Genomic DNA, 24,240 nt, shown 5'->3' on the forward strand with positions numbered 1-24,240 from the left:
GCCACAACTAGAGAGAAGCCCGCGCGCCGCAACAAAAGATCCCGCATGCCTCAATGAAGATCCCACATGCCGCAACTAAGACCCAACCCAGCCAAAAATAAATAATAAATAAATAAATAATAAAAATAAATAATAAATCTTTTTTAAAAATTAAAAAAAAAAGTCAAACTATACAGAGTCATATAAAAGCAAAAACTGAAACCTCCCACATAAGCCCACCTGCCCACCCAAACAAGGTCAGCAGGAACAGTTTGACATACATGCTTCTAATTTCCACAAAAGATATACTAACATGTTAACTCCAGTTATTCACAAATATGGCTATAAATGATAACACAATTTGAAGAATGTGTCTTATGATTTGCATTTTTCACTCAATGTACCTAGGGTATCTCTTCCCATGTCAACACACATAAAACTCATTCTTTCTCACAGTTTCACAAAATTCCACTGAATGGAAGGACCATAATTTACCCTACTGATGAATATTTGGGGGGGATTCCAACCTTTCGCTACCACAAGCATTGCTGCTCTGAATGAAGTGTGTGTCACTGAAATAGGGCACTGACTCACGAATGTCCCAGGAGAACAGCAGCTGTCAAGGAAAGCGGCACCAACTTACTTGTGATTCCAAATCAGTTAATCCCACCAAGTGAGAGCCCTTCCAAGCCACGAGAGGCACTTACTCCCTTTATTCACTGTCATTTCAGTCAGCCTAGATGTGAGCGTAGTATGTGTCCAGTTTGCACTCTTCCTAAAACCAGGCTATTACTTCCCTCGCATTTCTGCTGCTGTCCTCACTTTCACACCTACTGCTGGAAAGGGAGCTAAGTCCAGAGACCCTGCTTCTCGATGCTTCCTGGTCCACCTAGTCCTTAGGAGAAAAAGCCCTTTGTTGCTCATGTTGCTGGAAGCTGTGTGCACCTCAGTGGTCTACCCTTCTTTTCTAGAAAGACAACCAATAAACCCAATCCTTTGCTACTCCAAGCGCAACCCATGGACAAGCAATCTCTGCCCACCAGGGAGCCTGTCAGAAATGCAGAATCGCAGGCCCCACCCAGTGAATCGGAATCTGCGTTTTGACAAGAGTCCTGGGAGAGACATCTGCTCATTAAATAACAACTGATTCAGAGGAGTGACTTCATGAACAAGCTGGCTGAAATCTGAGGGGAGAAGAAAGGAGAGTGCCAAAGTGGCCAAAGAGCTAAAAACCCTGTTACAGAAGAGAAAGTCAAGGTCACCTGGGCTTTCTGGCACAGAGCGGAGAAGCTGGGAACTGAACAGCCAGCATGAACGTTCTGCTCATGCTCATGTATTTTCCTAAGGACTCTGGAAGAAGGTGTGATTAAAACTTTCTCTCTAACTGAAAAGGTCAAAACTAGCATCTTGGGCAGATATTAGAGGGGAACAGATTTCTCTCTAAACAAGAAAGATAATCCTAGTAATTAGTTTCCAAAGCAGGAAAAACTGGTCCATAAAATACGGACCTCCAAGGCACCATAACTATCTAAGTAGAGATGAGACAACTCTGACAGGAATGCTTGAGGAGGGATTCTGGCACTGCAAAGAGAAAAGGAACTAGATGAACTTCATGCCTTTTTAGGTCAACATTTTTTTTTCTTTTCTTTTTTTTTTTTTTCTCTGCCTGCACCACACGGCTTGTAGGATCTCAGTTCCCTGACCAGGGACTGAACCCGGGCCACAGCAATGAAAGCCTGGAATCCCAACCACTAGACCACCAGGGAACTCCCCTAGGTCAACATTCTTTATTTGGCTAAATTCCCAGAAACAGAGGATGGAGCTGTACCTGTCTTGGGAGGTTTGCTATGGGATGCTGCAAAAAAGTCATCATCATCATCATCATCATCGAAGAGGCCAGCAGGCGCTGGGAGGTACGAGCTTTTCCCTGGAGTGGGCTGCTCGGGCTTCTGGGCCTCCTTCAGTGACGGAGCACAGGTGGCACCAAACACATCAGTGTCCCCTGTGGGTGGAGGGACAGGACAAACCAGCTGTAAGCCAGGGTGGGTGCACTTCCTGACTTTACAGGAGGGGAAAAAAAGAACAGTACCACCACCAAGAACTTGTAGTTTCAGTTCATCCACAAAACACATTAACAGGACCCAACAACCTCCATCCTTTACTGATACAGAATGTCCCACAATGCAGAATAAACTGATCACTCAGACCGAAAAAAGTCCAAGGCCACTGATTTCTAAGGGAATATGAGCTAACACAGGTTAAGTGAGCTCTCACTCTTCGATGCCCACAGAAGTTCTTCATACTCTCCTCCCCAGTCAGTCCTTTGAAGATGACAATCTTAAAAATGACAAAACAGTTACATAGTTTTTAAAAACAAACTCTAAGTTATGATACCTAAAAATACAGAAACAGCTCCTGCTGGGATTTTCTTTCCAGGTTTGGAGGATGAAGACACTAAAATGAGAAACAAAGAGATAACATTTCAACAGAGAAAACAACTTTCCTTGTTAAATGCACCTTCCTAAAATATGTGCAATACAATACACAGCTAATAGGAGAATTTTAAAACTAATTTTTCCTAAAAACAAATATCATATATTAACGCACATATGTGGAATCTAGAAAAATGGTACAGATGAACCCGTTTGCAAGGCAGAAATAGACACACAGACGTAGAGAACAAACATATGAACACCAAGGGGGGAAAGGTAGGAGTGGGATGAATTGGGAGATTGGGACTGATGTATATACACTAATATGCATAAAATAGATAACTAATGAGGACCTACTGTATAGCACAGGGAACTCCACTTCACTGTACAGTAGAAACTAACACAACACTGTAAAACAACTATACCCCAATAAAAAAAAAATTTTTTTAACTGATTTTTCCTAAAAGAGCCATTTTAAAATTCCTTAGTATCGTCCTCTCTACCAATGTGATGACTTTTTTTTTTGGTATTAAATCAATCTAGGCTGTGACTCCCATGGAAGATCACTGACTCTGGGCAGGCTATAACACTGGGGTTGGCTGGGGAGGCCAAGGAAGATGTAGAGCACAAATGGGGGAGGCAGGGACAGAGCAAGCAGGGCTCAACAGTTCCGACTCCATCCAGTCCAGTTTGATGAGAATAACCAAGTAAAAAAGAACAGCAATGGGCTTCCCTGGCGGCGCAGTGGTTAAGACGCCGCCTCCTAATGCAGGGGACACGGGTTTGAGCCCTGGTCCGGGAAGATCCCACATGCCGTGGAGCAACTAAGCCCATGTGCCACAACTACTGAGCCTGAGCTCTAGAGCCTGCAAGCCACCACTACTGAAGCCCACGTGCCTACAGCCTGTGCTCCGCAACAAGAGGAGCCATCGCAATGAGAAGCCTGTGCACCACAACGAAGAGTAGCCCCCGCTAGCCGCAACTAGAGAAAGCCCGCGCGCAGCAACGAAGACCCAACACGGCCATAAATAAATAAATAAATAAATAAAATCTATAAAAAAAAAAAAAAAAGAAGAGCAAAATATCAGAGATGTCAGTGACAGAAATGAAGACAAAAACAGGAAAGCAAGAAACTAGGCAAGCCACAGTGCCAAAAAGTGGAGAGCAGGAACCTCAAGACAATCAGGTCAGCCAGCATCATAATAAGTCTAAAATCTGACAACTTGTGGCCTGGGGAGACCAAGTCGCTTAAAATAACTCATTCCCAATTCCCAAGAACTATCACAGACCTAATGGAATAAAATTTTTAAGTTTTTAAATAGCTTATGGATGCTTTTTAAAAATTCCACAAATTATTCTAATGCACACTGGGCTGAGGAATTACTGATCTCCAACTTATGTGCAGAATTTCAGAAATGTTTCTTTGAACTAAACTTGATTAAATTAAAATATCCTCAACACTGCCAGAGTGCTTTCGCTGGTTGACTGTGAATTCTCTAAAGAGACAAAATTGTGATGTGGGTTTACAGATGGTACTTCTTGTTTTTTCCAAGACATGAATTAGTACAAATGAACAGCTTTTAACTAGATCAAGGCGAACACAACAGCTTCCTGCCTAACAGAGAAACAAGGTTTGGGAAAAACTTCAGGGGTTCCATCTCCTGATGGGAAGTAACCAGGTCTGGAAATCTGTGCATGAAGAAGCACAGGCAGCATCAATCCACGCTCACCTTCATTAACAGAGGCTCGATTTCCCCGATCCTGAGGGGCATCCATGAAGAGGTCACTCTGCTTGTAATAAAGTATACAACACAGTTCAAAATAGCAGAGGAAAATGGAGCTGCAGTAAAGATTTCTAAAGAAAAGTGCCTTGTAAAGTTGAAAGCTACATATTTACTGTTCTGTCAGAAAATCAGTTCCAAAGTGAAGACTATGACAAAATCAGACCCTGAAATAATTTAGGTCTGCCCAGGAATTAAATACAAACGTGGAAAAAGACAAAAGACAAGGTAAGAAACAATCACTTAACCAAGTAAATTTTCCACTATTAACACTCTCACATCCTCTCCCTATTTAACAAAGGGCATCAGGATACAGTATTTCCTCACTTTGTGATTCTTAGTTCAAAATCTCCTAAAATATGAAAGTAGAAGCGACTTCCAACTAAGAAGCCATCCTTTCCTTACTAAAGGAACTAACTGTATTTCTTCCTTGTGGACACGTGACACAGCTATGGAGAGCTTCGCTATTCCCGCTGACTCACCTCCTCATCCTCATCATCAAAAAGTCCCTTCCCTCCGCTGAACAGGCCACCTCTAGAACCAAATGGTGAGAAGTCTTCATCTGTCAGCTTGGGGGGTGCGAATAAGTTATCTTCTTCATCTAGCAAACAGAAAGAAATGTTTTGCAGGGAGAATTAAAGATGGGTTTAGAACCCCAGTTCTGGAGATTAACCTTTATAACACCTCCAAAACTGGCATAGAGTTTATCTAACCATATGTAACAAGGACTACTTGAATGCTGGCAGTCTCAGGACCTTCAGACAAAAACTCATTAAACAGTTCACTGAATCCCTTAAAATGCTCTTTGGTTTCCCACTCTCAAGTCTGTAAATGTCTGGGGTAAGGTAAACTCTGCAGGCAATTACTTTCATCTAAATTTCTTCTGAAGCAAGTCTATGCTTCGATTGCCGTTCAAGACCTATTCCACCAGAATTTGAGGGACAGAAAGGTAGACTGAAGAGAGAGCTGCAGATTGACACAGTCCCAGGTGGAAACATAATGGACATTACCACTGAATGTTAAAGGGTCTGATATAATATTTCTTATTGAAAACAAATGCTAGAGCTCCCTAGTTTCTAAACGTCTACAGAAGTCTAGAAAGACAGCTAATGATCCCTATAAAATCTAGTAATTCAAATCTTTAAAGCATTTTAACTCCACACTCACTTCTCCCCACACCCCAAAAGCATGCTTTCAAATGCTTTCAAAAAGTGTACAGAGACAGACCTCATTTGTCAGCACTTAAAGAGGCACTTCTACAGATCACATAAGCAATATTCCCATTCCCGAGTCAAGAGCCTCCTAAAACAAGAGAATTGAGGGGAAAGGCTTACCATCTGAGGGAGTTTTCCTTTCCTTCTTCTCTTTCAATGTCTTCCGAGGTTCTGTTTCCCCTGGGGATAAGGCTTGAAGAATATTTCACAGTTTGAACAATACTCAGTCCACCCTTAGTATTTACCTACTGATTCTTCACACACATCTGCCATCCTCACAACTCCTAAGCTAAGAGCAAGACATTAAACTTTGTATCTCAGCTCCACCTGAGCACCCCTCTCGGTGCCTTACCCAGAGCAGACACTCAAAAGTGCCTCTTTTTAAGGCAGAAAGCTTCAGCTACCATACCAGGGTCACGTGCATAACAGGACTGCACTTGCTGAAAGACTTCTTCTGACACCTTTCCACTCTGTTAAATCACTAGAATATAGTGTATGGTACATTTTTATCTAGTCAAAATAAAATATAGGAGTAAATATTAAGCCAAGGATTCTTCATCTGGGGCCCATGGTTCTCTGTGGTACCCATTAATCCCATGAAACTGCATATATAGATGCACATATGTGCATTTTTTGGGAGATGGGCTGGGGGTGGGGGTCCACAGTGTTCAGTTATCAAAGAGTCTATAAGCCAAAAAAGATAAGAACTACAATTTAAGCCTCTTGTGCCTTAGTAATTAAACAAGGAAATCTACACTCAGTGAAGCCCAGCAGAGGGTCCTACACTTCCCCACTGCCCCTTTAGCTCATATCGGTGGCAGCTTGGGGGGTGCCCCTTTAGCTCATACCTGTTTGCTCCTCTTCCATCCGGCTTGCAGCATCCCCTTTGATCCGAGCTGCCAGCTCATCAGCAAATGATGTAGGTCTACTTTTTTTCTACAGGCAGAGAAGACCAAAAGAATCACCTTTTTGTAATATTTTTTGTAACAAACTAGTACAGTTTACTTTTGGACACCTAACAAAACTATGTAAACAATGGCAAAGAAATTGAACTGATGGGAAAATAAGGTTTAACTAAATAAATGTAAACACATGCACCCTGTACAGATCACCTAAGAAGACTCAGTGCTCCTTCAAAGGGAGATGTCTTTATTTCCTTATTTTTTTATACTTCACTTTAATACATGGTAGTTTTCTTATCTAGATCTAGATAAGAAAACTACCATGAAGTGCTTGGGTGGGGGGGAGTATTAGGATCTTAAAACTCTGAAACTGAATATATTTTGAATGATCTAACTTGTAAAATCTTAACATTTGGAGAAGAAAGTGGTACTTGTAAGGCAACTTGGGATGCTCAACCATTATTTCCAAAAGTGTAAATGAAATTACAAATATGATGCAAAATGAGACGGTTACAAATATAAATGACAATAAAAGGAACGAGTACTAGGTACCATTTCTAAAACCTTGCCAAGCGATAGCAACTATAGTCTTTCTTACAGGTCTGGAATTCTCTTCAATGTCCTCAATATCTTCCTCCTCCTTCTCAGAGTCAGCGAAAATGTCACAACCATCATCATCCTCTTCTTCATCACTCATTTGTGCAGTGTGCTAAGAGTATAAACCACCAGATTAAAACTATTAGATACAGTCATCAAGCTGAAAAAGAGATACTGCCACTTAGCCTTTAGACTTCTTCTTCAAATTGGGAACAACAAATAATGCACCAAAAGTTATGAAGCAGTAAATGTGCTAGAACAAGTAACACACAAGGTTTATTTTCAGTGCAATAGCAAAAGACTGAAATAATAAAAATGTCTACCACTAGAGAAATGAATAAGCTAAATAAGTATAGTCTTACCTTAATAAGAATATTAATAGTTAAAAGGAATAAGCTGTAACAATTGGAGAGACATCCAAGGCCAATCAAGTGCCAAAACAGTGAATGATAAACCCAGAATGATATCCTGACCACTCCCTGACACATATACTACACCATTTCTATGAACACAGACATATTTGTGAAAGCAAAGAACAACACTTGGAATATGCACTCCCAGATGATAACACCAGTTACTTGTGGAGACTGTGAGGTGATGAGGATTGGATGACTCAAACTTAGTCTTATGTGTTAAGTTCTAACTTTTTAGAAAGGCAGCCACTGGTATGTAAAAATTGTATAATTAAAAAAAAAATTTTTAACATGGAAATCAATAAACTGTGCCAAGCACTATGCTAAAAGCACTTTTTAAACTAATTTAATCCTTAGAACTCTGAGGTTAGCAGTGGCACACACAGCAAATCTATCTTTAACAATACAAACAAATGGTTCTACCAATGCTTTTAATCACCATACTGTATTATTTGAAAAACTGTCCAGGGACTTCGCTGGTGGTCCAGTGGGCAACACTCTGTGCTCCCAATGCAGGGGACCCAGGTTCAATCCCTAATCAGGGAACTAGATCCCACATGCATGCTGCAACTAAGAAGCCCGCATGCCACAACTAAACATGCTGCAACGAAGATCCTGTGTGCTGCAACTAAGATCCGGTGCAACCAAAACTAATTAATTAATTAATTTTTTAAAAACTGTCTGAATTTACAGATCTTAACAGTAAATTCCATAGAAATAAATACACTGTACAGAAGGATTATTAAAATTATAAAGATGAGCCACATTCGTGAATACAACTGAAAAAAATACAAGTAACAACCAAAAAGTGCTAAATCTTTCATTTGATAATTGGAAATTTTTGTGAAAAAATATTTCCAAATTAGGAAAGTGAAATGCAAATTGGGATCATCTCAATATACCACTGTACATATACTATGGTAGCAAAAATCATAATCCCAGGGCTGATGAGATTCTGGGAAAATCATTATGCATGATCTGTTCATCTGAATGTCCATTAGACAGTAGTATCAAGTAACTCTACACCACCTAATTCCTAAGGAAAGAGTTCACAGAAGGAAAGGATTTTTATGTATGAAAACACTGAATGCAGCATTATGTCAAAAATTAAAATTTAAAAATAAACTATTTCCCATACACATTTAAAGACTACAACAGTATTACATATGTATGTTAAAAAAAATATAGAAGTTTACAAAGCAAATTACAAAGACTATTTAAAATGTCAAGGAAACACTTGACATGTTAATATAAAATAACAGAAAATAAACTATGCATGTTATGAAAAGAATATGTCCTTAGAAGGATATACAAAAATTAAGACAACAGTGCTAAGATAGTAGGATAATAAGATTTCCATTTTTGGAGTGTTCCTTAGCCTTACTGCTATATTGTCTCAAATTTTAAAACAGAAAAGGTGTGTTCATGTGAAAAATTCAGTGTGGGTAATCAGGCCTTGTTTTACAGGCTCCATTTCTCAATTTCGTTTCTTACTTCTTTGTTGTCTAAGAAAAATGAAGATAAAATATAAAGCAAATGAGAAAAAATATACAAGAGGGTAGTTAGCCTAAAAACATGAAACATTTGAAGGAAACATGAATAGTTGTAAACATGAATAAATCCTTACTTTTCCGTAAGTCAATCAAAAGTAATTTTAGTATAGATTTAGTATAAATGCTAGGCTTCAATTAAAATTTAAGTCACTTCAACATATGCATCTTACCCGGTTTTGATCATTGTCACTATGATTGGCAAAATCTTCATCTGACTCCTTTAGGAGGAAAAAAAAGAGGCTTTTTTGTTAACACAGGCTTTACTTGGAAGCACAGAAATGATCTCGGGTCTAAGTCTCTGGGGTAGCCAACACTGGGTCTCTCTGTACCGACTACTGGTCACCTGACGTATCAAGGTGCAGATAAGGTGGAGAGTTGGCAATGTCGCCAAGGACTATTCCAGTTAACATGTCATTTCTGTGATTCATTTAAACCTCTCTATTTGTTCATATTGATCTGCCCTATCATCTCTAACCTTTGGATTTAAAGTAAGAGTTGCACATTTAATTAACTAAATTATCAAAAGTTGGTTTGCATTATTTTACATTTTGGACTACATTTTCTATTTTCCCTCTAAGTAGGATAATTACTTCATCAGGCCCAAGAAGGGAACATGAGTATTTAATATGAGCAATGAGGTAAAGAGTTGCTTCAATGGCTAAAAGCAAAGGATTTAGCTAAAGACAATCAGTTATACAGCAAGGTTATTTTAGAAAAGTTTATTTCCTACTATTAGGTTTTTTTGTTGGGAGGGCTGGAGGGAGGAGGACAGGAAACGGAGACTGTGGAGACAGAGAAGAGAGGAGCACACATACAAAGCTGTCTCCGTTTATAAATCAACACTCAGGGACTATCCTTCAAAGGGTTTCTGCCCTTTGCAATAATGAGTATTCCATTTAAAGGAACAACCCCAGATACAACAGTGGCCAAGGCCCACAGACCCTGAGACCGTAGAGAAGGGAGTCAGATCATGCTCTGTGGGTATGAAGATGCCAGAGGCAGCAGCAAAGCTAACATGTAAGTGGATGCTTTCAGCATCCTTCTGGTCTACAAAGTCTTTATAGTAAAAGAAAGTTTTAAATGTGGACTTTTTCCCTGGAATTACTCAAAGATAGAACTTACTCAAAGACTGTATCTCAAGCAGAGATTCCACCAAAATATCTAAGCTGCCGCCCTCAAAATATATTGGCAAGAAGAGAATTTGGTGGGGAGGTGGGAGGGTAATGGTAAAAGAGATTAAAGCAGTTTTCCTTGGTTTTTGTATACAAGACAAAAAGGAACTCCCACCCCAAGGGGAAAAACTTCAGAATATGGCTTCTGTCACTATTAAAAGATTTATGTAAACAAACTGCTAATTCACAAATACGCTATTTATTTAGCCCACTAAACACACCCTAAGTTTCCTGCCCACCATGACCTGGACACACCAGAAAGCCCTTACCTCTTCTTCATTCTCTTCTTCACTGTCCGCAATACTACCACGATCGCTGCCTACTGAACCTTCTGGTAAGAAGAAAGATAAAGGTTATCGCCAATATTCATAGGAAAAGATCCTTAGTTCCTTTTCAAGATCACAAACCACCATACATCAGTATCTAAAGATTTTGATAAAACCATCTATACCCATTAACTGGAATTAAAAGTATCTTCACTATAGTGAGGAATGGAACATTTACATAGCCTCAAAGTATCACCCCACAAGATACCTATTAGTTACAAAAAAATATATATTCGTTACAAAGAAAAAACTGGTTTGCACTCCTCGAAGATGTTGAGGTTGTAAAAAGCAAAAAAAGGCTGAGAAATGGTATCAGATTGAAAGAAGACTAGAGAGATTTGACAACTAAATGCAGTGAGTGGACTGGATTCTGAACCAGAGAAAAAGAGAGACTGTAAAGAACATTATTGGGTCAACTGGAAAAATTTGAATATGACTGAGTATTAGCTAGTAGTACATCCAGTTAAAATTTCCTCACTTTGATAATTATACTTTTTGTTGCTGCTGTTGGAGAACAGTCACTTGGTGACTTTATTTCATATAAAAGTTACATCGAAAGAAGAGGTTGAAAAGTCAAGTATATTTGATTTGTACATACTTGCCAAGTCTCACAGGATTCAACCACTTTGATAATTTTTCTATCAATAAACAGGATAGACATATTAAAAGCCTCACATCAAAGCCCAGTAGACATGTCCAACCAAGATGACATGTGCAAATGAATATGCAGAATATGCAGCTATAAGAGAAAGTTCTTATTCTTAGAAAACACACACAGAAATACAGTTGTCCCTTGAGGGACTGGTTCCAGGACCCCCTTTCCCCAACACACACACACACACACACACACACACACACACACACAGATACCAAGATGGCGTAGTCTGCATATAACCTACACACACACCTTCCCACATCCTTCTCCTGTATACAGCCTTAAATCATCTCCAGATTACTTATAATACCTCATACAATGTAAATGATACATAAATAGTTGTAAATACAATGTAAATAAATGCTGTGTAAATAGCTGCCTGTGCGTGGCAAATTTAAGTTTTGCTTTTGGGACTTTCTGGAATTTTTTATTCCCAAATATTTTCAATCCAGGTTGGTTGAATACATAGATGCAAAAACCCATGGATACAGACTGCCAACCGTACGGAGAAGTAAGAGGGCATGACGTCTGCATGATGTCTCCCAAACAGGTTCAGAAAAAAATATTATGTATATATAGAGAGAATGATAAAACAAATGTGGTGAAATGTTCACAAATGGTAAACCTGGGTAAACAGTATGTGGGCGCTCTCTCTACTAGTCTTATAACTTTAATGTAAAGTCTGAAATTATTTTTAAATAAAAAGTTAAGATATAAATGTTAAAAGCAACAAAAATATTTGGTGCAAAAGAGTACCTTCACTAGATAGCTCTCCAAGACCTACATCTTCCTGCTCCATGAATAGCTTTGACCCAATTAAATAAGGTAAAGGACGGTCAATGTATAGATCCTGTAAACAATGAAAGGGAATAAGCCATTAAATATTTATGTTGAAAATAAAATTAGGTATTCCATTTGACATCTTGTTCCATCTGACTACCGCCCAAAAGTTACATAATGAAAGTGGAGAATAAGAAACACAGCAGGATTTTTTTTTTAAATCACTGATTAAAAAAAAGTTAAATCCTAGGTAAAGATGGCAAAGTAAAGCTGAATCACATAGAATCTCCCTTCTCAAGTGCCTTATTAACAAAAATGACAAAGGCTTGCAAAAAGTTTACTAGCAGTAACCAAACAAGGAAAGGGGTACAACTTCATAGTAATACGTCCAAAAGGAGGAGGAACAAGGAAAGAAACAGGAAATTCTGGCAACCTTTGATGATGGTAACCTATCTTCCTCCCCTAAAATTCAACTCTGGTGAGTAAAAATCAACCAATCAATCAATCTCAAGATCCAAGTCCTAAATTTGGAGAAGCACACTGAGGAAATAACCCAAACGGTTTTATGACTTGAGAAGGCAGGTGGGTAGGGGGACGTGTGTACAAACAGGACACAAGTAAGGCACAAAGGAAGGTAATGGAGGAGGGACTCCTTCACACTTCATCAGGGCAGAGAGGCAGGAACACAGAACATAAAGCATGGGCTAGATGAAAAGAAACAAGAGTGGCAACTGGGCGAATATTTACAGTCAACATAATTAACTAAAGGAATGTTTCCAACAGACTGATGAGAACTACCCAGCAGAAAAAAATAACCCAAAGAAGAGAATAATAATATGCTCCAGAGGTTCACACTGCAGAATTTAGAGAAGTGAAATTGTTAAAATAAGACCAGATGATAAAACAACAAAACAAAATGAAGGATACTGTCTACAGAATAGTACATGTTGGAGATCCTTCCACTGAAGGCCATCACACACATCAAAAATTTAGAGTTAAGAAAGCACTCCAAAAGAAGAAGTAAAGGGTTTTTCTAGTGGCACAGTGGTTGAGAATCCGCCTGCCAATGCAGGGGACACGGGTTCGAGCCCTGGTCCGGGAAGATCCCACATGCCGTGAAGCAACTAAGCCCATGCACCACAACTACTGAGCCTGTGCTCTAGAGCCCGCGAGCCACAACTATTGAGCCTGCATGCCACAACTACTGAAGCCCGCATGCCTAGACCCTGTGCTCCACAACAAGAGAAGCCACCACAATGGGAAGCCCGCGCACCGCAACGAAGAGTAGCCCCCACTCGCCACAATTAGAGAAAGCCCGTGCACAGCAACGAAGACCCAACACAGCCAAAAATAAATAAAATTAATTAATTTAAAAAAAAAAGGAAGAAGTAAAACTGTCACTGTTTGCAGATAACATGATACTATACATAGATAATCCTAAAGATGCCACCAGAAAACTACTAGAGCTAATCAATGAATTTGGTAAAGTTGCAGGATACAAAATCAATGCACAGAAATCTCTTGCATTCCTATACACTAACAACGAAAGATCAGGAAGAGAAATTAAGGAAACAATCCCATTCACCATGGCAACATAAAGAATAAAATACGTAGGAATAAACATACCTAAGGAGGTAAAAGACCTGAAAAAAAAAAAAAGAAACAGAAAAGAAAGCACTCCACCCTGGGGCAACCTCCCATCTTCACAGTGAGGCATGGCCCTTTGGCCTTAATATCTCCTCCCTATAGAAAAGAACCTGGGTGCAGGGAAGAACAATTCTGATGCTTCACCAATGACAGAAAGCTTGGGAAGGTTAGTGTAAAAGATACAACAGCAACCAATTTAGTGCAAAGAAATGGAAGTGCTAATTGAGCTAATCGTTCACTGGCTTAGGAGGCTTGTTTCCAAAGTCCTCCTGTAACAGAGAAAGTGGTGTGTGACTTGGAAGTAGTAAGTGTGGCCCAGGCAACACATTTCCCAGGGTCTGCTGCTGACTTCCAAATCCCTATGGTGAAAAAGCAAGCCGGCGAGCATATCACGGTTAAAGGATCAGCCCCAACTTGGCGCTATAAGCTCAAATCGGAAGAGAAATGTGCAGTGAAATGAAGGACTAGAAGAGACTGGTTTTGCAGCATGTTTCAATTCACAAGGCACTTATGTGTCACAAGGACTCTCAAAATCAGTAAGGCAACCTCCTGTGTTTACTACTGAGCCTGAGAGAAAGTAACAGTAAAGCAATAAACATCTGCTAATAGTTTCTTCGTGAACACTCATAGCAGCTTTATTCATATTGGCCAAAACCTGGGAACAACTCACATGTCTTTCAACACTTTGGAGGTTCCCTCTTAGTGCAAGCTGCAGAATGTCAGGTTCCCAACAATCCCTACCTCTCACGGGCCTCCTCATCCTTCAAAACCCAATTCAGATCTCATCTTCACCCTAATTTCCCCAGCTAGAAGTCAGAGCACTTATGATGGTGACTCTTGTAAAGCCTCCTCTCTCGCACCATCTGGTACTGCTGTAATAAGCATCCTGAGAGTAGGAACCATGTCCTGCACCTTTGTACTCCCCCAACTTGGCATGCTAGTACCTAGTAAGTGCTCAATCGATGCTTGTGTACAGCAACTCTTTCTGATCGATGGAGTCAGTATGAGACTGCTAAGTGACATCCTCACTTCCTAGAAGTGAAGTCCATGTCTTACCAATTCTGTGCCCAAGTAAAGTACCCAAAACACAACAGGTATGACAATAAATATTTCAACTGAATGTCTTTACCTTTGGCTCAAGGATCAATTCCACCCGCTCATTAGCATCATCTTCTTCAGAGTCTGAGTTTCCTGCTTTTATATCTAGTTGCTCAAATGCACTGTCCAACACTTGTAAACCGTAGTTCACAGCCTCCTGAACTTTAGGAATCAGATCTACTTCTTTCTGTTCCCGGGTCTTTTCCTAGGAAAAAATACTGTTCAGTAAGATCTCCAGTATATCGATACCACCCTAATAAAACACTGGGAATGTTTGCTAAAGCCTAGACTCATGCTCCAAAAAAACCCCCAAATTTTAATTAAAAATGTTAAATTCTTAACAATTTAAAATGTTAAACAATTAAAAACGTTAAAAGTCAGATTCTGCTGAATGCCTCAACACAGACTTTGGAGTGGTAAATCCCAAGTTTGTCTATGTGTTGAACACACATCGAACTACGTAAGGTCCTGGAGCTCCGGGTTCATCATCTACAAAAACAAAAGCACAACTATGGTGTGATGGTTCAGCTTTTATAGGCTATGTAAAAGAATCTTAATAATGAACGGCAAATCACAAGACATCCAGGGGCACTTCACCTCCTTGCTACTGGAGGAACGAAGGGCCTAGACTTTTAGCTTTGCCATGGCTGTATCCCACTAACCTTGCTTAATGATCCTTTGGACAATTTTAGGAGCTAAGACTTAGAAGAAAATACCCCAGCCAGAGGTGTCATTTTTCAATTACAGTTAAAAAAAAAAATAACTGGACAATTACGATTATTCTATGAACTTGTTTCAAACCAAGAGAGGGTCAGTTTCATCTCTAATCTATCCTGTACATCACCCTAGAACAATGCCCCCAACCCCGACAAAACTCGTACACATCACCAACCTGCTCAAAATATTCCACAGGTCTCCACCTCCTATAACAGCAGCTCTCATACACTCAACTGTGTCATCAGTTGTAAGAAATATTGCAAAATATATTTAGTGTCATTTCCCCTCCTCACAAATATTCTAGAAGTTGATACATAATTACAGAAAGAACCAAACCATACAGTGTTGTTTTGACAGCCAAAGGGGAGCATCTGAAGAGTATTTTATACTACCTCAAGTGTGGAAGTCTTTCTAATTTAGCTTTTTTGTTTTGGCTGCATCTTTTCTGCACTCTGGTATGCTTGATTCTGAGTTAAATAGCTAACATTGTACTAAGTGTGCGAAAACATGCCTGTGAAATAAATATATAATGGATGTTTTAAAAATAATTCACTAAATAGCTATCACCTTAAAATTGAACCCTGACTTGGTGTAACCAGATACTATAGCACTTAAATGGTTAGCAAATCCCTGAGTACTATTAAAAATAAAGATTAAAAAAAATTTTTTTTTAAGGCTAGAAACAGGCAGAACTGTAGCTGGTTTCTAATATCCTTTCTTAGTCTAACGTCTTCATATGTTACAATCAATATGGCTTTCATCTTACTTTCATTTTCAAACTGGTAGGAATAAGAATCAAAGCAATCATGAAAGGATAGGGAAGCACAATCTTCAAAGAACTCACAAACTACAGCCCAGCATGGCCTACTTTTTTTATAGCCCTCAAGGTAAAGGTAAGAAAGGCTTTTACATTTTTAACGGAGGAGGGGGAAGGGGAGGAGGAAGAGAAGAAAAAGCAGCGAAGAGACATAGGTTAATGCGGCCAGCAAACAAAATATTTATTATCTGGTCCTTTACAGAAAATCTCTGCATACCTCTGCTCTATTCTTAAGCCAGAATTCAGGAACTTAATCTATACATTTCTTAATACACTAAATTTCACAAACTAAAGAGTTCAATTGTTGGGCTGTCAGGAGCAGCTTTTCCAATTACCCCCAGTGTCCACCTCCCTGCCCACAATCCCTCCACCAGCCACATCACAAATCTCCACCACTTTTCTTCTCGAAAGGAGCCCAAAAGAAAAGTGATTTAACGCAAGTACCTGTTCTGGTTTTTCTGCCTCAGGTTTGAGCACTGGCTCCTCCACTTCTTCATCATATACACGCTAAACACGGAAGCAAATTCAGTTTGGAATGGTCAAAACAGCATTTGGAGTCAATTACAATGTAAGAATTCAATACACAATTTAAAAAAAAGACAAAGATGGGGAAGAAATGATTATTCAACAAATGGCTGAGGGAGCTGGTCAAGGGCAAAAAGCAAAGAACAGTAGTCAACTCTCCCAAAATTAAGTTTAAAAAAAAAGACACAAATGACTAGGAAACATGAGGAAAAAAACTTCAATCTCATTGTTGACCACAGTCACAAAAACAATAAGAAATTGGTGTTCACACTTTCTTGTTTAATCTAATACTTAATGCTGACAGAGCAATGATACAGGTACTCAAATGTGAGGCTATGAGAATACCAAGTGGTAGAACCTACCTACTAGGTAACAAGAGCTTTAACATTTTGCACAGTGGAAACGGTAAAGGTAAGTTATTTTAATCCTGTTGCTTAAAATGGTTGCTAAATTTTTATTATCCCATTTATAAGAAAATAGATAGGCCAAGCCTACCAATGATTTGCCAGAAGGCCAGGCATGGGACTGACCCATACAGCTGGAGCAGGCAGCCTCTCTTTTCCAAAATAGATCTATCACTCTGGCAACTCATTGTAATTTCCTTTTTTAACTATACATTGTTGTTTAAACTTCCAAAGTAAAACATTCTCATTATAAATAGTGCAATGATGAAAATGTTCTGGAATTAGATATTGGTGATGGTTACAAAACTTTGTGAATACACTAATACCTATTGACTTGTACACTTTTTAAAAGGGTGAACTTTATGGTATGTGAATTATAAGTCAATTAAAAAGTCAATATAAAGATATAAGTGAAAGAGATGTGTTTAAAAATTTTTCCATCCTTACCTCCAACCAAACCCTCAGAATAACCAATTTAAACTTGGTGTGTGCTCCTCTATGTTTCCCACATAGAAACATACACAAATATATACAGACATATGCACATATTCAGAGTTCTCCCACTCTTCCTGCTTTTAAATAAAAATGCACTTATACTTTACACATTTCTCTGCCCCACTTTTTCACTTGATATTCACATAAACCACTTTCTAGGTCAATGCAAATAGATTTGATTCAATCTTTTTTATATCTGCACAATATTCTATGGCATGAACTTGACTATAATTAATTCAATAATTCTCTATTAGGGAATATTAAGGAGATTTCCAGTTTTTGCTGTTGTAAATAAACTGCTGTAAACATATGCACACAAATTCTTAGGCCCTGGATCTTTTATTTCTATAGGCTTCCCAAAAATAGGATTGCCAAGTCACAGGACAAAACTGTTTTTTAGACTTAATAGCTACCTCCAGATTTCTGGCCACAAATGTGGAGCGACTCACACTGTCCCCACAACACATTCAAGTGCCTACTTCCCAGACTCCTGCCAGCAGTGGGACCATGCTACCCACCTTTTAAAAATATCTGCCAATCTGACTGGACAATGTTATTTTTAAACGTTCGTATCTTCTAACCCAAGAATTCTACTTCTTGAAATTTAGTTCCAAGAAAAATAAATACAAACAATAAGATGCTCATGGCATCAGATTTATAGTGCAAAGTCACAAACACCAAATCTGTAATTCTATGCAATTCCAATCAAAGTGCTAATAGAATTTTCTGGGGAATTTAGCAAGATAATCCTCAAATTCACAGAGGAAAGAAAAAAGCCAAGGATAACCATGACAATTCTGAATAAAAAGAAGTCACAGGGATTTGCCCTATTAGGACTTAATAGAAAATCTCTGGTATTTAAGATTGTGATACTGACTATGGCAGATAAACATAATAAAAGACAGAGGCAAGAGACAGACCCACAATTACATGTAAACCTGATTTTATATTCACAAAAACACACATTCATACATATAAGTCACTGAGGGAAAGAACTACACAATAGGGCTTCCCTGATGGCGCAGTGGTAAAGAATCCACCTGCCAGTGCAGGGGACACGGGTTTGAGCCCTGGTCCGGGAAGATCCCACATGCCACGGAACAACTAAGCCTGGGTGCAACAACTACTGAGTCTGCGCTCTAGGGCCCACCAGCCACAACTAGTGAAGCCAGCGTGCCTAGAGCCCGTGCTCCGCAACAAGAGAAGCCACCGCAATGAAAAGCCCGTGCACCACAAGGAAGAGCAGCCCCTGCTCGCCACAAGTAGAGAAAACCCACGTGCAGCAACGAAGACCCAACGCAGCCAAAAGATAAATTAATTAATTAATTATTTTTAAAAAAGAACTACACAGTAAAAGTTACTCATATGGAAATGAACCAAATGAGATCCCTACCTCATATACACCTGCACCGACATACATCCACACAGATATACTCTCCAGGTAAGAAGAGTAAAAAGGCAGAGATACAACGGAGCCCACACCCAAAATATTTAGAGATAAGGGAAAAAATGGGAGTTGGTCCTTTTAAGCAAATATGGCAAAATATTAAAATCTGTTAATGCAAGGTAGTGTATATTATTAGCATTTGTGGTTATTATCTGTTCTTTTCTAGACACATGAAATATTTTATTTAAAAAAATTGATATCAGGAGATTGTTAAATGATAGGCACATAAGGAAATAAAAACAATAAAAATTAAGTTCACAAAATCTTACAGATGTTAAAATGTTTATAAAATAATACACTAACATTAAGAAAAATGCAGGCTGCCAATATATAGAAAAGGTTAAAGTTATACACATACATATATACTCTTAGAAAGAAATATGCCAAAATGTTCAGTGGCTGGTTAATTTGGGGTGGTGGAATTATAGCTGATTTCTGTAGTTTTAATTTTTTCACACTTTAATACTTTTTATATATCCCAATCTCTCCTACAGTGAGTGTTCATTACTTTTATAACAAGAAAGGAAAACACTTAAAGCCCAATGTCTGCATGGAAAATGGACTTGGAATATACATGTCAAAATGTTAAGAGGCTCTCCTTTAGCATCTGAAATTTCAGATGCTTCTTCTTTTTCCATACTTAAAAAAAAAAACTGTTCTATAAAGGCCAGAAATTTGGGGAGTAATTTTCAAAGGCAGGAAGAAATAAAGTAAATAAATCTTAAAATGGAGACTTTAAGACAAGGCAGCTACCAAAGTCACATCAGACTTTAAATAGCGAGACCATTTAACCTAAAATGTTGAGCTTCATGCTGAGGTCTCAACAGCACTAACATCCTGCTTTTTCTATTGCCTGTCATTAAAAACTACCTCACAAGAGATCAGCAGCCTGTGGAAAGCCAAACATGACATCTAAGAAACCAACCAGCAAATACATAAAACCCATGGGATCTTTCAAGGGTGGCCAGGACCATGCATCTCAAGTACTCAGTACACAGCAGGAAATCAATGCTAACTTCCTTCACCCTTACCAGTTTCACCCAACTCACAGCTTCATGGGTTTTTTGATCATTTTAAAATTAGGTAGCCATTCCCAGAACTGTTAAATATCTTTGATATTTCCCCTCAAAGCATCTTTTCCTCATTTGGGGAGATGAGGTAAGAGGTGAAGGTGGGGAATTAGGGAAAACGCTGATGAGGGGCTGAGATTTCTTAACGTGTCATAAACAGCCCTGGTCCTTTTCACTTTTGTGATCTCTCATTAATTCATTCAAATATTCACTGAGTCCTTATATATCAGGCTCATGCTGAGCCCAAGGAATACAACATTTAGCAAAAATATGGGGTTTGATTTAGTAAGGGAGTTCAACACATCGAATCATATCAATAAATGTAAAATTACAATCATGGGAAGTGCTACTAAAGAAATCATTAACTAGGTCACTTAATGTTTCAGGACAAAATTCCTAAATTAACTGATTAATGAAGCTTCAAGAATTGTACTCCCTCCGGATAACACACTGATGCACTGGTCACTGTTAATCAGCATTTCTCCTCCTTCAGAGTCCCCTCTTGAGCCTTTACTAAAGGCACTAATTTCTCTTGCCCTGGAAAGTCCTGATTGCTCTTCAGTTTCACTAACTGTAATGCAGTTTGCAATCTACTAGCTGCCTCTAGGTCAATTACTAAAACCCAGAAACCTATGACTGTGGGTATCTTTCCAATAAACTACCATGAAACCAAATGGCACCGTCATTTAAGCCAGAATTGTAATACATGAGTACTGGCCAGGGTTTGAAGAAAACACATGCAGAGTCAAATCACTGCCAAATGTATTATCAGCAGGTAGTTTATTTCAGAGTTTTATTAAGCATTAGCCATACTCAACATCATCATGCTCTACCACAAATGGAAAAACACGTAACACATGGCATTATAGGGAGGTCTGGGAAGCAGTTTGATTTGGCAGTAGCAACAGGCACATCTAAAGGGGAATTTGGCTGCAGAATGGAAGGGGAAGAGGCATAAGGACTAAGGGGATGGAGAGATGGATGGAAAGTAGGGAATCCAAGAAGTGAACAGAAATAAAGAACTATTACCAACAAATAATCAACAAAAACAAAAAACAAACAAACAAAAAAACCACCCACAAAAACTAGATTATGGGAAACTCAGAAGCTAAGAAAACTTGGCCAGAAAAGAAGAGCTAGAGAAAAGAAAAAGACCTGAAGGTTATGATTCAGAAAAAGAAGCTTATGATGCCCCTCACCCCCAAAGTAACAGTCGGGTACCAATCCAGTACCAATGTGGTTACAGGCACATCAGGTACAAAAGAAGCCTCCCAACTCTATTCCTTGCCCAGTCTAGGGCTGCAACACTGACTGCAGAGAAGAGCTAAGCACCTGATCCAGCAAGAAAGGTACAGAATGAGAGCAACAGGTATATTCAAAAGGACACGGAATTCAGCATGATGAAAAAGTGATGGGGCTGCATACACCTGTAAAGTAGAGATGAGAGTCCTGTAAACTGCCTCTTCCAATGGGAAAGATGCTCAGGACCAAGCATGGACATTCTGTGTAGACAACCAGAAAAGGACTACAGAGTTGACTAGAATATTTGTTACATTTTAAACCTACTGGTAAAGAAATATTTAAGACCTTTATTAAGATCTTTATTTTACACACAGCTTCCCCAAAAAGCCTAGTAGTGGCATTTCAACCTGAACTACTAAAAATGTACAAACATGCTGCATAAGATACCTGCATGACAATATTTAGTCTCTTCTTAACAATCGTAAATCTTGGGCTTTGTATAATCTTGCAATTTTTGAAATCTTTTTTTATTACTTTGCATCTAACAATCTCAGGAGATAGCCTACTTTACTAATTCTCTTTTCACAGATTAATTAACACTGATACTCAGAAAGTTAGCCGCCCTATGAGAAATACAGAACAGCTTAACTAAGCTTCCTCTCCATCCTCTGTTAACAATCTCCCCTACAGTCATTGGGCTCCAGCCACACTTGCTTCCTTTTTATTCTGGAATTACACTATTATGGAAGATTATGATCTTCTCTAAGGAGGGGCTCTGTCTAATTTATCTATGTATTCCTAGAACCTAGCACCTAGAAATTTGATAAATATATAGACAAAATAGCACTTGGGTTAAAGCTCAATAATCTGTTTAGAGCTGATTCTATGGCATAGGTTCAGCTATCATAACAAAATGTTAGTTGAGAATATTCCAAGTAGACACACACATGCCTTTAATGTAACTTATCAGGACATAATGGATACAATCAATAACCTGATGGTGTCCAGAGGATCAGACCAGGTGTATGGCTTTCCTTACACAGCATGCTCATAACAAAACTTGTTGGAGTGCCATGCAATTCAGCACAACTGCTGACTACACCAAAACTAAAAATCAGTGAAAACACTGGAATATGAGAAAGTTTTATCATTAGGTTTTTTCAAAGGCTTGAAAAAAAATAAACTTTACTAATAAAAAGGGGGGGGGCATCAATCTCCAAGAACCACTACTTCACCAATATTTAAGAGAACCTAATAATGAGTCGCTTAGTATCACAGTGACTCTTGCTCCTTCTAACAGTATTATTTTTTTATAAGTCTGATGTAACTAAGTAACTCACGTTCTCAATGAACTGGGTATTAGACAGCATAAGGAAGTCATTGAAGACATTATGTAGTCGACAATCTGTGGCTTTAGTTTCCCGAATTAGTCCATCCACTTGTTTCTTGATTTCATGGGTCCTAGAGATAGTCTGCTGTGAGAATTCCTGTAGAAACTGTAGTAACTATTTAAAAAACAAACATACAGTAGAATCAATATTATATGCACCTATTCTGCGTGTCAAAACAGAAAAGAACCCATTTCCTTCCGCCTGTGTGTGTGTGCGCCCATGTGCTGGAATGTAAAAGGGATGCTGCTTTTGACAGTACCAAGACCAAGTAGCATCGAAAAACATTAAGAAAGCTCATCAGAACAGTGGCAATGAGTCAATGGATACTTGCTATCTCGTTTCTGGAGGAATTTAAAAGTCCTGTTTGGTTGTCATTCTACAGGGATCAGAGACAAAGGGAAAAATATCAAACCACTACTCTTACCCAAAAATCCTATTCAAATGGAACTCTGGAATCACAGTTCTGAGCTTATTGGGCCCCCGGCCTAAAGAGTCCCACTCAAGGACATCCATATACTGGTTTGTCTACCGCTCCGCTCAGTCCAGGTCCCAACATGGAATAGCCTAACTAGTGCCATGTAAGCCTGCGAGGTGGCGGAAGCCGATCCCCGCTCAGGGTGGAGTTGGGAGCCTGGCTAGAAAACCCAAACAAGGAAGGGCCGCAGTCCGAGTGGGAACACTGAGAGGGCTAAGGTCGACCAGCCCGCCTCCACCCAAGTGCCTGGGGACTACCATCCGGGAGTTTTCGAGGGCGAGAAGGGACGTTATTAAGTCAGTGAGAGGCAACAGGATCGACTGGGTGGAGGGGGACTGGGGGCTCCCATCGTCCCGCTCGCAGGCCGCGCATCACCCCAGAAGGCCCGCCCTCCCCTCCGGTCCCTGGGGCCCGCCTCTCACGCCGGCGTCGGCTGCCAGCGACCAGCTCTGGCTGCTCCTGCGGATCTCCTCCACCGACCAGGGCCGCTCCCACACGGGCTCGGACACCGGCGGCCGCTCCTGGTCGGGTGTGGTCCCGTTCATCTGCAGCGGGAAGGACGAGAAGAGGGGCTGAGCTCTGGGGAGGCGGCGGTCAGGGCCAAACCCTAACCCGAACCGCCGCCCTCACCATCCTGGCTGTGCAGTTCGGTAGGCTCAGGGAGCCGCAGGACCACACCCGCTGAGCCCCGAAAGTCTCCGGAAGCTAGCGGTGCGGCCCTGGCACGTGACCGGCCTCACGTGACCAGAGAGCAGGTGACCTGCCCTTCATGTGACCGGATGCGGGGCGCTGCGGAAGGAGGCCGGGCCGCTCTCTGAGGTACGCGAGTTAGAAGAGCCCTGCAGTCCCATGGGTGGACTTACAGATTATCATACTAAGTGAAGTAAGTCAGGAAGAGAACGGCAACTATCATATGATATCACATATGTGGAATCTAAAATATGACACAAATGAACTATCTGTGAAACAGACTAACAGATACAGAGAACAGACTTGTGGTTGCCAAGGGGAAGGGAGAGTGGGGGAGGGATGGATTGGGAGTTTGGGGTTAGCAGATGCAAACTATTACATATAGAATGGATGAATAAGGTCAATATCCTGTGGTAAG

General features: G+C 39.8%; 1 protein-coding gene across 11 annotated transcripts in view; it reads right to left on the reverse strand.

Annotated features, from left to right (window-relative positions):
- LOC132351162 (WASH complex subunit 2-like) overlaps nucleotides 1-23,857 on the reverse strand; it is a 56,601-nt gene extending 32,744 nt beyond the window's left edge. For 5 of the 11 annotated variants that reach the window (XM_059901110.1, XM_059901112.1, XM_059901106.1 and 2 more), the window contains exons 1-15: nucleotides 23,763-23,857; nucleotides 23,555-23,677; nucleotides 22,607-22,771; nucleotides 16,528-16,590; nucleotides 14,581-14,754; nucleotides 11,781-11,874; nucleotides 10,313-10,374; nucleotides 9,042-9,089; nucleotides 6,907-7,017; nucleotides 6,255-6,342; nucleotides 5,527-5,598; nucleotides 4,675-4,793; nucleotides 4,142-4,202; nucleotides 2,374-2,433; nucleotides 1,808-1,981 (exon numbers count right to left, since the gene is read on the reverse strand). In XM_059901110.1, the coding sequence (XP_059757093.1) occupies nucleotides 1,808-1,981; nucleotides 2,374-2,433; nucleotides 4,142-4,202; nucleotides 4,675-4,793; nucleotides 5,527-5,598; nucleotides 6,255-6,342; nucleotides 6,907-7,017; nucleotides 9,042-9,089; nucleotides 10,313-10,374; nucleotides 11,781-11,874; nucleotides 14,581-14,754; nucleotides 16,528-16,590; nucleotides 22,607-22,771; nucleotides 23,555-23,677; nucleotides 23,763-23,765 (1,417 nt within the window). In that variant the 5' untranslated portion in view covers nucleotides 23,766-23,857. The remainder of the gene's footprint in view (nucleotides 1-1,807; nucleotides 1,982-2,373; nucleotides 2,434-4,141; nucleotides 4,203-4,674; nucleotides 4,794-5,526; nucleotides 5,599-6,254; nucleotides 6,343-6,906; nucleotides 7,018-9,041; nucleotides 9,090-10,312; nucleotides 10,375-11,780; nucleotides 11,875-14,580; nucleotides 14,755-16,527; nucleotides 16,591-22,606; nucleotides 22,772-23,554; nucleotides 23,678-23,762) is intronic. The other 6 variants (XM_059901111.1, XM_059901107.1, XM_059901103.1 and 3 more) reach the window with 3 other exon arrangements.
- Between the last annotated feature and the right edge of the window lie 383 nt (nucleotides 23,858-24,240).

The sequence above is a fragment of the Balaenoptera ricei genome, chromosome 16 (genome assembly GCF_028023285.1).
Source record: "Balaenoptera ricei isolate mBalRic1 chromosome 16, mBalRic1.hap2, whole genome shotgun sequence".
NCBI classification, from domain to species: Eukaryota; Metazoa; Chordata; class Mammalia; order Artiodactyla; family Balaenopteridae; genus Balaenoptera; species Balaenoptera ricei.